Source organism: Chiloscyllium punctatum, chromosome 20, assembly GCF_047496795.1.
Source record: "Chiloscyllium punctatum isolate Juve2018m chromosome 20, sChiPun1.3, whole genome shotgun sequence".
In the NCBI taxonomy this organism is placed as follows: Eukaryota; Metazoa; Chordata; class Chondrichthyes; order Orectolobiformes; family Hemiscylliidae; genus Chiloscyllium; species Chiloscyllium punctatum.
Genome location: NC_092758.1, coordinates 83,111,554 through 83,126,672, shown reverse-complemented (window position 1 = coordinate 83,126,672; position 15,119 = coordinate 83,111,554). Strand labels below are relative to the sequence as shown.

The 15,119-nt window shown below is 42.1% G+C and overlaps 1 protein-coding gene across 1 annotated transcript in view; it reads right to left on the bottom strand.

The window, feature by feature from the left end:
- LOC140492226 (dedicator of cytokinesis protein 2-like) overlaps positions 1–15,119 on the bottom strand; it is a 731,998-nt gene that overhangs the window by 23,122 nt on the left and 693,757 nt on the right. The window contains exon 46 of the mRNA XM_072591134.1: positions 4,219–4,302. Coding sequence (XP_072447235.1) covers positions 4,219–4,302 — 84 coding nt within the window. The remainder of the gene's footprint in view (positions 1–4,218; positions 4,303–15,119) is intronic.

Here is a 15,119-nt window from a genome sequence, read left to right as displayed (position 1 = left end):
AAACTTGTCCCACCTGCCTGTGCTTGGTCCATATCCCTCCAAATGTTTCTTATTCATGTACTTATCCAAATGTCTTTTAAATATTGCATCCACATCCATCATTTCCCCTGGAGGCACATTCCACATGTGAACCACCCTCTGTGTAAAAAATTTGTCCCTTGTCTTTTTAAAATCTTTTTCCTCTCACCTTAAAAACATGCTCCCTAGTCTTGAAATCCAAACATTCTAGGGAAAAGACACTGCCATTAACTCTATACCAATCATTCCTGTTTTTTAAAAAAATTCATCTGCACCTTCAAAGTCTTCTGTCCTACCGTTGGAGTATCCCTTTTTAATCTGTGTCACTTGGGCTCTGTATTAACTTCTGGAGGTTTATGTCCTGAGCTGCCACAGGTTTAACCTTGTGTTCCCTGCACATTGAGATACTGGTCTGGAGTGTCTCAGGTTTGTACATATCTGTCCCTGAGGCTGCTTGAGCCTTATATCTCAGTGAAGTTCTCCAGCTCCTCCTGTACTGTATTTCTTTATTTTCATCTGTACAACTCTCTAGCATAGTCTAAGACCTCACTTTTCTTTTACTCATTCGAGACTTGACTTGGACCTGCCAGTGTGGAGGCTTGTACCATACTCTGAAGCATGGTACATTGGCAGACCAAGCAATGAATGAATGGACACCTCACAACAATCACCAACCAGGGATGTTCCCTTCCAGCTGGACAACACTTCAGCGGTCTGGGATATTTGGCCTCGCACCTTCGGCTGACCATTCTCCAATGAGGACTTCCAGAGAGGCAACAACGCAAAGTGGCCGAGCAGAGGCTGATAGCCAAGTTCAGTACCCATGGGGATGGCCTCAACTGAGATCTTGGGTTCGTGTCACATTACAGGTGACCCCATTGCACTATACACTCACTCACACACACACACACAAGTTTGTGGAGTGAATTTGTACTTGCAGAATTAGATTTTACTTTGCTCAAATCTATGTAAGATTCCATGTAAGATTCTGTAAAATCCCTTTTTTAGAAATAGAATCAGTCTGAACATTGGGGCATGGTCAGATGGACTTTAACCTCACCCCTTCAATGCATTATCTGAGCTGACATGGCACCTGTTGTTCAAGTTCACTTGAAAATGTAACTTTAAAAAGAGTTCTTGAATTTACATATGAAAGAAGAGAGACTTAACAACTAATCCAGATCTTTTTCAATATATAATTTCAGTTGCAAACTGTAAAATTTTGATACAAATTCTGTGCCTTACGATCTTATACTCCATAATCACCTGAAGAAGGAGCAGTGCTCCGAAAGCTAGTGCTTCCAAATAAACCTGTTGGACTATAACCTGGTGATGTGTGATCATTCTAAACTGGGTGGTTATACACACACACACACACACACACACATTAGAGGCTGTAGGTGAGAGGGGAAAGATTTAAAAAGGACTGAGGGGAACATTTTTCACGCAGAGGGTGGTGCGTGTATGGAATGAGCTGACAGAGGAAGTGGTGGAGGCTGGTACAATTACAACATTTAAGAGGCATCTGGATGGGTATATGAATAGGAAGGGTTCAGAGAGATGGGTCAAATGTTGGCCTCTGTGTGAAAAAGTTACCCCTTAGATCCCTTTCAAACCTTTCCCCTCTCACTCTAAACCTACATCCTCTAGTTCTGGACTCCCCCATGTCAGGGAGAAGACCTTGTCTGGATTTGGCTTCTGGGTGGGTACATGATTAGGAAGGGTTTAGAGGGATTATGGGCCAAGTGCTGGCAAATGAGGCTAGATTAATTTAGGATATCTGGTCGGCATGGACAAGTTGGACCGAAGGGTTTGTTTCTGTGCTGTACAGCTCCATGACTCTTCATCAGGATTCATATAATTCCGATAATATCACAGAATTAGTTACCTTGGAACATCAGATCAGCACCAAAGTGACTGGGCTACTAGCCCAGAGGAAAGTTATGGCAATAGAACCTTCACTGAAATTTGGCGGCTCCTCAGCACTGAATGATACCTCAATCCCCCCTGCACTCCTTTACAGAAGACACTAGTTAAGATAGTTCCTGACTCACTCACATTAGTAAGAGCTGCTCTTTTCCCTCTTGTTGCAGTTACCCTCTGCCACCTAGTGACGTACAGCTGTATAGCAGCATATTCAAGACCAATGTTAGAGGCACAGTGGGAGAGAAGTGACTGATCATGTTTACGATAGCATTTTTAAATAAGCAAATTAGGAAATCTGAGTGGCACTTCCCATGGAATTAAGTACTGAACAATTCAACGTGACCCAATCAGACAATACTGCATGCAAATTTTCGCTGGTGTGATTAGATTAGAAAGGAGATATTTGCCAATTGTTCCAAGAATCAGTGATACACAAGCATTAACCCCAATTATCTGACCTACACTGCCATTTACTAAGCCTTATAGAAGGACTAAATGAGTCAACCCTGCAAGATTTTTCTGTCCTCTCCAGAAATTGATGATAACGTCCTGTACAGCATGTTCAGCAAACCTGGACATAAGTTACAGAGCATTAAAATAAAATTTGATTTTTCTCCCTTTCTGTTTGAATATTTTTGTTTGCCAATTATAGAAATGTTGATAATTATGGGGAGGGGTACAACTTGCTTGAGACATTGGGTGACAGGGAACCATCTTGAAGGAAAGCAAGGAGAGTTGGCAACACTAGTGTCATAGGGTCATAGAGTCCAACTTGTCCATGCTGACCAGATATCCCAACCCAATCTAGTCCCATTTGTCAGCACTTGGCCCATATCCCTCTAAACCCTTAAATACCTAATCAGATCCCTTTTCACTGTTGTAATTGTCCCAGCCTCCACCACTTCCTCTGGCAGCTCATTGCATACACGCACCACCCTCTGAGTGAAAAAGATGCCCCTTAGGTCCCTTTTCATTCTTTGCTCTCTCACCCTAAACCTATGCCCTGTAGTCCTGGACTCCCCCATCCCAGGGAAAGGACCTTGTCCATTTACCCTATCCATGCCGCTCATGATTTTGTAAACCTCTATTATGTTACCCCTCAACCTCCAACATTCCAGGGAGAACAGACCCAGCCTCTTCAACCTCTCCCTATAGCTCAAATCCTCCAGCCCTGGCAATATCCTTTTAAATCTTTTCTGAACCCTTTCAAGTTTCACAACATCCTTCTGACAGGAAGGAGACCAGAATTGCATACAATATTCCAAAGTGGCCTAAACATATCTTGTACAGCTGCAAGATGACCTCCCAGCTCCCATACACAATGCACTGACTAATAAAGGCAAGCATCAAGTTGCCTACTTTACACTCAATCATATTTAATTTCTGGATCATTTCATAACCTTTTTTTAAAATTAATCTCTGGATTTACATATCTTTCAAGATGATCAATATAACGTGAATGGGTTTGGGAAGTTTGGATTCTATATGAAGATTGTGAATGAGTTGGGGAAATCTTGGTGGAGAGAATGAATTGTTTTGGGGATTCTAAACGGATGGCATAAATATAAGACTACAAATGTATGAATTAGGAGTAGTCTTCATAAAGTCCAAACTCTTGCACCATTCAAGCTTTATGAAGGCTGCTCCTTCAATTTCAAACAAATCTGTTGGACTATAACCTGGTGACGTGTGACTTTTGACCTTGTCCAACCAAGTCCAACACTTGGCACCTCCATAATAAATAAACCTGCTCGACTATAACCTGGTGTCATGTGACTTCTGACTTTGACCAGTCAATAAAATTATGGTTGAGTTGATTTACATAAAATATCGAACAGAGAACAGTACAGCACAGACAAGGGCTCTTTTGGCCCTCGATGTTGTACCAATCTTTTATGCTACTCTAAGATCAAACTAACCTACATACCCTTCATTTTACTATCATCCATATGCCTATCCAAGAGTCACTTTAATGTCCTTATTCTGTATGTTGCCCACCCCCAACAATCAAATACTCTCTGAGGATTTGTGGACTCTATATGGAGAGTGTAACTATATTTAAGGATTCTATATGCAAATTTGGAGATTTTATTCAGAATGTGTGAACAGGTTTGAGATTTCTGTAGGAAGACTGTAAGTACATTTGGGGGCTCTGTGTGGAAAGTATGAATGAGATTGAGTATTATGTATAGAAAGTAAATAGGTTTGGGTTTGTGGATTCGATATTAACAAAATGAACACATTTGGTGAGAATAGCACTATTGTTCACCTTACCTGCCAAGCTATTAGATTTTTTAGATGATGCAATTTTTCACAGTCTTCTGGATGCTCTTCTGAGTAAGCCTCAGTGAAGAAAGCCTGAAAATACGGAAAGTTTTAACACAGAGTCAAAATCAAACATCTCCCTCTACTTAAATAACCATCAGCTCTCCCAGATTGAGAGCAAGTAATAAAGTGCTTACTTCTTTCAGTTTAGTTTAGACACAAAGTTTTAGCAGTCAATTTGTCGGTCAACAATTTTTACTGCAGAAAAAATCTTCACTTTTTGTCAAAGCTTTTCACTTTGCACTCATCAGGGCATTCACGAAAAGGACCACAGTCAAAGGGATAAACATTTTCTATTGTATGAGAAAAGATTGCTGATTGGTGGCACCATGGCTCAGTGGTTAGCACTGCTGCCTGACAGCCCCAGGGACCTGGGTTTGATTCCAACCTCGGGCTACTGTCTGTGTGGAATTTGCATGTTCTCCCTGCATTTGAATGCATCTGGTTTCCTCCCACAGTCCAAAGATGTGCAATTCAGGAGGATAGGCCATGCTAAATTGCCCCGTAGTGTTCAAGGATATGAAGGCTAGGTGGGTTGGTCAAGGTAACTATGGGGTTACAGGGATTAACTGGAGTGCTGGGTCGAGGTGAATGCTCCTCAGAGGATCGGTGTACCCTCAATGGGCTGAATGACCTCTTTTTGCACTGTTGGGATTCTATGATTCTAAGTGGACTCTGACTGGCAGTGGCATTCCATGGTGAAGGCACTGATGACTGACAATTAATGACCAAGCTTTGCTTCAGTTTAAACCAGACAGTTTGACTCGGATTGGTCCTGGTGCTTGCAACATTGAAAGCTTCAACAAAATATGTCTTTTTCACTACCAAGTGACAACTTGTCTTTTAGGAGAAGAAAATTAAGTCTCTGTTTATCACAGAGATTGAAAGAAAAACAAAATTCCTCAAATGCAAATGTAAAATTCGATCCCAAACTGCATGATTCAACTGCATTCAACAGAATTCACTGCATGCCCAAAGGATTAAAAAGAAATGTAATATGTTCCAGCCATTGCAGAGTCCCACACTGAAATGCTAAGTAACAATGCGTTGGGACATTTTAAACCCCTCTTTCCAAATCACAAGTGTTTCCTAAGCACTTGTAAAACTTATTCAAACTTTAAGATACTCATGGATATACCTTCTAATACTTGTGAATTAATATTTGCTATTACTACAACTGAAGTTACTGTGCTTGCAATGTTTCTCACACACTAACCTTATAGTTGTAAGGTTTCATAAGCAAAACCCAACCAAATCTAATCTAAATTTTGTCTGTTTATTTTGCCCCTTTTTGGGCCTGTTGTGTTTTGAATATTGTGTTAGCTTGGTATTGAAATACAAGTCGTTCTGCTATGTTTCATTAATGTAAATTGACCATAACACAATTGATGAATTGGGAACACTGCTTCTAAAGCACAAACTTTTAAAGTGTGTATTGGTTATAACACGATTCCGGTGCCATTAACTTCCGGTGCTGCTATTCCACGATTTTCTTGCAACATGGGATTGCGTGAGGATGGACCTAGTGTGTTACAGCAGATTCGACTGTACTTTAATCAGGGACTAATGCTGTTTGTTTTGGGCTGCACTGTCTTTTGTTTTTATCAAATATGTTGGCCTGGTTTTCTAGGTTAGATGTGCAGAGGTGACTGTATTGTTGTAGTTAGCTCGGTATCTCCATAGCACTGAAGTGGTTGTGATATTTCTTGATCCTACCTTCACAGCCAACTACCTAAACAATTGATATCATGCTCTTTAAGTGTTTTAACGATGGTATCTGCTCCCTGAACATTAATGGGACATTTGACGCGCTCTATTAACTTTTTACATGAACATTTATCTCGCTCTCTAATAAGACAAAAAAAGAAACCACTGTTACACTGCCCATATCTGTACATCCACCCAGAGTAAAAGAAATGAAGACTGTTAACTTTATGCCAGTCTGCATGTTCAGATTCATTAAACAAAGTTCATCAAGCAATATTATCTCCACTCCAGTAAGAACCTACAGCACATGATAAATAATCAAAAGTGAAAATAGATGAGAAAAACATTGATATAAAAGGTAGATATTTTTAATCACTCGTTCAGCACTGATATTTAATATCACATTGAATCAGAAAAAAAAAATGTCTTTACACAGGCAGAGAACTGAACAACAAATAAAGCATAAGTGAGTATATTCACGCTGATACAGTGTTGGTGTAAAATCCCACACTGTACAGTTCTGGTGTATAATCAAACACTGATACCGTGCTGGTGTAAAATCCCACACTGATACAGTGCTGGTGTATAATCCTACACTGATACAGTGCTGGTGTATAATCCCACACTGATTCATTGCTGGTGTATAATCACACACTGATACTGTGCTGGTGTAAAATCCCACACTGATACAGTGCTGGTGGATAATCCCACATTGAAACAGTGCTGGTGTATAACCCCACACTGATACAGTGCTGGCATATAATCCCACATTGATTCGGTGTGGGTATATAATCCCACACTGATACAGTGCAGGTGTACAACCCCACACTGATAGAGTGCTGGTGTATAATCCCACACTGATTCAGTGCAGGTATATAAACCCACGCTGATACAGTGGTGGTGCATAATCCCACATTGATACAATGCTGGTGTATAATCCCATACTGATACAGTGCTGGTGTACAACCCCACACTGCTACAGTGCTGGTATATAATCCCACACTGATTCAGTGCAGGTATATAAACCCACGCTGATACAGTGGTGGTGCATAATCCCACACTGATACAGTGCTGATGTGTAATCCCACACTGATACAGCGCAGGTGTATAATCCCACACTGATTCAGTGCTGGTGTATAATCAAACACTGATACAGTGCTGGTGTATAATCCCACACTGATTCAGTGAGGGTGTATAATCCCACACTGATACAGTGCTGGTGCATAATCCCACACTGATACAGTGCTGGTGTATAATCTCACACTGATACAGTGCGGGTGTATGATCCCAAACTGAAACAGTGCTGGTGTATATACGCACACTGATACAGTGCTGGTGTATGATCCCAAACTGAAACAGTGCTGGCCTATAATCCCACACTATACAGTGCTGGTGTATGATCCCAAAGTGATACAGTGCTGGTGTATATACGCAAACTGATACAGTGCTGGTGTATAGTCCCACACTGATTCAGTGCTGGTGTATAATCCCACACTGATACAGTGCAGATGTATGATCCCAAACTGATACAATGCTGGTGTATAATCCCACACTGATTCAGTGCTGGTGTATAATCCCACAATGATACAGTGCTGGTGTATAATCCCACACTGATTCAGGGCTGGATTATAATCAAACACTGATACAGTGCTGGTTTATAATCCCACACTGATTCAGTGCTGGTGTATAATCCCACATTGATACAGTGCTGGTGTATAATCCCACACTGATACAGTGCAGGTGGATAATCCCACACTGATGCAGTGCAGGTGGATAATCCCACATTGATTCAGTGCGGGTGTAAAATCCCACACAGATTCAGTGCTGATGTATACTCCCACACTGATACTGTGCTGGTGTATAATCCCACACTGATATGGTCCTGATGTATGATCCCACACTGATGCAGTGCTGGTGTAAAGTCACACACTGATACAGTGCAGGTATATAAATGCACTCTGATACCGTGCTGGTGTATAATCCCACACTGATTCAGTGCTGGTGTATAATCCCACACTGACTCAGTGATGGTGTATAATCCTACTCTGATTCAATGCGGGTGTCTAATCCCACACTGATACAGTGTTGGTGTATAATCCCACACTGATTCAGTGCTGGTTTATAATCCCACACTGATACAGTGCTGGTGTATAATCCCACACTGATTCAGTGCTGGTGTATAATCAAACACTGATACAGTGCTGGGGTATAATCCCACACTGATACAGTGCTGGTGTATAATCCCACGCTGATACATTGATGGTGTATAATCCCACACTGATACAGTGCTGGTGTATAATCCCTCACTGATACAATGCTGGTGTATAATCCCACACTGATACAGTGCTGGTTTATAATCCCACACTGGTACAGTGTTGGTGTATAATCACACAGTGATTCAGTGCTGGTGTATAATCCCACACTGATACAGTGCTGGTGTATAATCCCTCACTGATACAGTGCTGGTTTATAATCCCACACTGGTACAGTGCTCATGTGTAATCCCACACTGATACCGTGCTGGTGTATAATCTCACACAGATACCGTGATGGTGTATAATCCCACACTGATACAGTTCTGGTGTATAATCCCACACTGATACCATGCTGGTGTATAACCTCACAGTGATACAGTTCTGGTGTATAATCCCACACTGATACCATGCTGGTGTATAATCCCACACTGATACAGTGCTGATGTATAATCCCACAGTGATACGGTGCAGGTGTATATACGCACACTGATACAGTGCTGGTGTATGATCCCAAACTGAAACAGTGCTGGCCTATAATCCCATACTATACAGTGCTGGTGTATGATCCCAAAGTGATACAGTGCTGTTGTATATACGCACACTGATACAGTGCTGGTGTATAATCCCACACTGATACAGTGCTGGTGTATAGTCCCACACTGATTCTGTGCTGGTGTATAATCCCACACTGATACAGTGCTGGTGCATAATCCCACACTGATACAGTGCTGGTGTATAATCTCACACTGATACAGTGCGGGTGTATGATCCCAAACTGAAACAGTGCTGGTGTATATACGCACACTGATACAGTGCTGGTGTATGATCCCAAACTGAAACAGTGCTGGCCTATAATCCCACACTATACAGTGCTGGTGTATAATCCCACACTGATACAGTGCAGATGTATGATCCCAAACTGATACAATGCTGGTGTATAATCCCACACTGATTCAGTGCTGGTGTATAATCCCACAATGATACAGTGCTGGTGTATAATCCCACACTGATTCAGGGCTGGATTATAATCAAACACTGATACAGTGCTGGTTTATAATCCCACACTGATTCAGTGCTGGTGTATAATCCCACATTGATACAGTGCTGGTGTATAATCCCACACTGATACAGTGCAGGTGGATAATCCCACACTGATGCAGTGCAGGTGGATAATCCCACATTGATTCAGTGCGGGTGTAAAATCCCACACAGATTCAGTGCTGATGTATACTCCCACACTGATACTGTGCTGGTGTATAATCCCACACTGATATGGTCCTGATGTATGATCCCACACTGATGCAGTGCTGGTGTAAAGTCACACACTGATACAGTGCAGGTATATAAATGCACTCTGATACCGTGCTGGTGTATAATCCCACACTGATTCAGTGCTGGTGTATAATCCCACACTGACTCAGTGATGGTGTATAATCCTACTCTGATTCAATGCGGGTGTCTAATCCCACACTGATACAGTGTTGGTGTATAATCCCACACTGATTCAGTGCTGGTTTATAATCCCACACTGATACAGTGCTGGTGTATAATCCCACACTGATTCAGTGCTGGTGTATAATCAAACACTGATACAGTGCTGGGGTATAATCCCACACTGATACAGTGCTGGTGTATAATCCCACGCTGATACATTGATGGTGTATAATCCCACACTGATACAGTGCTGGTGTATAATCCCTCACTGATACAATGCTGGTGTATAATCCCACACTGATACAGTGCTGGTTTATAATCCCACACTGGTACAGTGCTGGTGTATAATCTCACACAGATACCGTGATGGTGTATAATCCCACACTGATACAGTTCTGGTGTATAATCCCACACTGATACCATGCTGGTGTATAACCTCACAGTGATACAGTTCTGGTGTATAATCCCACACTGATACCATGCTGGTGTATAATCCCACACTGATACAGTGCTGATGTATAATCCCACAGTGATACGGTGCAGGTGTATATACGCACACTGATACAGTGCTGGTGTATGATCCCAAACTGAAACAGTGCTGGCCTATAATCCCATACTATACAGTGCTGGTGTATGATCCCAAAGTGATACAGTGCTGTTGTATATACGCACACTGATACAGTGCTGGTGTATAATCCCACACTGATACAGTGCTGGTGTATAGTCCCACACTGATTCTGTGCTGGTGTATAATCCCACACTGATACAGTGCAGATGTATGATCCCAAACTGATACAGTGCTGGTGAATTATCCCAAACTGATACAGTGCTGGTGTATAATCCCACAATGATATAATGCTGGTGTATAATCCCACACTGATTCAGGGCTGGATTATAATCAAACACTGATACAGTGCTGGTTTATAATCCCACACTGATTCAGTGCTGGTGTATAATCCCACACTGATACAGTGCAGATGTATGATCCCAAACTGATACAGTGCTGGTGAATAATCCCAAACTGATACAGTGCTGGTGTATAATCCCACACTGATTCAGTGCTGGTGTATAATCCCACAATGATACAGTGCTGGTGTATAATCCCACACTGATTCAGGGCTGGATTATAATCAAACACTGATACAGTGCTGGTTTATAATCCCACACTGATTCAGTGCTGGTGTATAATCCCACATTGATACAGTGCTGGTGTATAATCCCACACTGATACAGTGCAGGTGGATAATCCCACACTGACGCAGTGCAGGTGGATAATCCCACATTGATTCCGTGCGGATGTATAATCCCACACTGATTCAGTGCTGATGTATACTCCCACACTGATACTGTGCTGGTGTATAATCCCACACTGATTCAGTGCTGATGTATACTCCCACACTGATACTGTGCTGGTGTATAATCCCACACTGATATGGTCCTGATGTATGATCCCACATTGATGCAGTGCTGGTGTAAAGTCACACACTGATACAGTGCAGGTATATAAATGCACTCTGATACCGTGCTGGTGCATAATTCCACACTGATTCAGTGCTGGTGTAAAATCCCACACTGACTCAGTGCTGGTGTTTAGTCCCACAATGATACAGTGCTGGTGTATAATCGCACACTGATTCAGTGATGGTGTATAATCCTACTCTGATTCAATGCGGGTGTCTAATCCCACACTGATACAGTGCTGGTGTATAATCACACACTGATTCTGTGATGGTGTATAATCCGACTCTGATTCAATGCTGGTGCACAATCCCACACTGATACAGTGTTGGTGTATAATCACACACTGATACAGTGCTGGGGTATAATCACACACTGATACAGTGTTGGTGTATAATCCCACACTGATACAGTGCTGGTGTATAATCCCACACTGATACAGTGCTGGTGTATAATCACACACTGATACAGTGTTGGTGTATAATCCCACACTGATACAGTGCTCGTGTATAATCCCACACTGATACAGTGCTGGTGTATAATCACACACTGATACAGTGCTGGTGTATAATCCCACACTGATACAGTGCTGGTGTATAATCACACACTGCTACAGTGCTGGTGTATAATCACACACTGATACAGTGCTGGTGTATAATCAAACACTGATACAGTGCTGGTGTATAATCCCACACTGATACAGTGCTGGTGTATAATCACACACTGATACAGTGCTGGTGTATAATCACACACTGATACAGTGCTGGTGTATAATCCCACACTGATTCAGTGCTGGTGTATAATCAAACACTGATACAGTGCTGGTGTATAATCACACACTGATACAGTGCTGGTGTATAATCCCACACTGATTCAGTGCTGGTGTATAATCAAACACTGATACAGTGCTGGTGTATAATCACACACTGATACAGTGCTGGTGTATAATCCCACACTGATACAGTGCTGGTGTATAATCAAACACTGATACAGTGCTGGTGTATAATCACACACTGATTCTGTGATGGTGTATAATCAAACACTGATACAGTGCTGGTGTATAATCACACACTGATTCAGTGCTGGTGTATAATCCCACACTGATACAGTGCTGGTGTATAATCACACACTGATGCAGTGCTGGTGTATAATCCCACACTGATTCAGTGCTGGTGTATAATCAAACACTGATACAGTGCTGGTGTATAATCACACACTGATACAGTGCTGGTGTATAATCCCACACTGATTCAGTGCTGGTGTATAATCAAACACTGATACAGTGCTGGTTTATAATCCCACACTGATACAGTGCTGGTGTATAATCACACACTGATACAGTGCTGGTGTATAATCCCACACTGATACAGTGTTGGTGTATAATCACACACTGATTCAGTGCTGGTTTATAATCCCACACTGATACAGTGCTGGTGTATAATCACACACTGATACAGTGCTGGGGTATAATCCCACACTGATACAGTGCTGGTGTATAATCCCACGCTGATACATTGATGGTGTATAATCCCACACTGATACAGTGCTGGTGTATAATCCCACACGGATACAGTGCGGGTATATGATCCCCACTGATTCAGTGCTGGTGCATAATCCTACACTGATACAGTGCTGGTGTATAATCCCACACTGATACAGTGCAGGTGTATAATCAAACACTGATACAGTGCTGGTGTATAATCACACACTGATTCAGTGCTGGTGTATAATACCACACAGATTCAGTACTGGTGCATAATCCCACACTCATACAGTGCTGGTGTATAATCCCACACTGATACAGTGCGGGTGTATAATCCCACACTGATTCAGTGCTGGTGTATAATCCTACACTGATGCAGTGCTGTTGTCTAATCCCACACTGATTCAGTGCTGGTGTATAATCCTACACTGATTCAGTGCTAGTGTATAATCCCACACTGATACAGTGCTGGTGTATAATACCACACTGATTCAGTGGCGCTTTATAATCCGACACAGATACTGTGCTGGTGTATAATCTCACACTGATATAGTACTGATGTATGATCCCACACTGATTCAGTGCTGGTGTATAATCCCACACTGACTCAGTGCTGGTGTATAATGCCACACTGATACAGTGCTGGTGTATAATCCCACACTGATACTGTGTTGTTGTATGATCTCACACTGATACCGTGCTCGTGTATAATCCCACACTGATACAGTGCTGGTGTATAATTCCACACTGATTCAGTGTTGGTGTATAATCCCACACTGATACTGCGCTCTTGTATGATCTCACACTGATACAGTGCTGGTGTATAATCCCACCCTGATGAAGTGCTGATGTATAATCCCACACTGATACAGTCGTGTTGTATAATCCCACACTGACTCAGTGCTGGTGCATAATCCCACACTGATACAGTGCTGGCGTATAATCCCACACTGATACAGTGCTGGTGTATAATCCCTCACTGATACAATGCTGGTGTATAATCCCACACTGATACAGTGCTGGTTTATAATCCCACACTGGTACAGTGTTGGTGTATAATTACACAGTGATTCAGTGCTGGTGTATAATCCCACACTGATACAGTGCTGGTGTATAATCCCTCACTGATACAGTGCTGGTTTATAATCCCACACTGGTACAGTGCTCATGTGTAATCCCACACTGATACCGTGCTGGTGTATAATCTCACACAGATACCGTGATGGTGTATAATCCCACACTGATACAGTTCTGGTGTATAATCCCACACTGATACCATGCTGGTGTATAACCTCACAGTGATACAGTTCTGGTGTATAATCCCACACTGATACCATGCTGGTGTATAATCCCACACTGATACAGTGCTGATGTATAATCCCACAGTGATACGGTGCAGGTGTATATACGCACACTGATACAGTGCGGGTGTATAATCCCACACTGATACAGTTCTGGTGTATAATCCAACACTGATACCATGCTGGTGTATAACCTCACACTGATACAGTTCTGGGGTATAATCCCACACGGATACAGTTATGGTGTATAAGCCCACACTGATACATTGATGGTGTATAATCCCACACTGATACAGTTATGGTGTATAATCCCACACTGATTCAGTGCTGGTGTATAATCAAACACTGATACAGTGCTGGTGTATAATCCCACACTGATTCAGTGCTGGTGTATAATCAAACACTGATACAGTGCTGGGGTATAATCCCACACTGATACAGTGCTGGTGTATAATCTCACGCTGATACATTGATGGTGTATAATCCCACACTGATACAGTTATGGTGTATAAGCCCACACTGATACGGTGTGGATGTATATACGCACACTGATACTGTGTTGGTGTAAAATCCTACACTGATACAGTGCTGGTTAATAATCACACACTGATACAGTGCTGGTGTATAATCCCACAGTGATTCTATGCTGGTGTATAATCCCACACTGATACAGTGCTGGTGTATAATCAAACACTGATACAGTGCTGGTGTATAATCCCACACTGATACAGTGCTGGTGTATAATCCCACACTGATACAGTGCTGGTGTATAATCCCACAGTGATTCTATGCTGGTGTATAATCCCACACTGATACAGTGCTGGTGTATAATCAAACACTGATACAGTGCTGGTGTATAATCACACACTGATACAGTGCTGGTGTATAATCCCACACTGATTCAGTGCTGGTGTATAATCAAACACTGATACAGTGCTGGGGTATAATCCCACACTGATACAGTGCTGGTGTATAATCTCACGCTGATACATTGATGGTGTATAATCCCACACTGATACAGTTATGGTGTATAAGCCCACACTGATACGGTGTGGATGTATATACGCACACTGATACTGTGTTGGTGTAAAATCCTACACTGATACAGTGCTGGTTAAAAATCACACACTGATACAGTGCTGGTGTATAATCCCACAGTGATTCTATGCTGGTGTATAATCCCACACTGATACAGTGCTGGTGTATAATCCC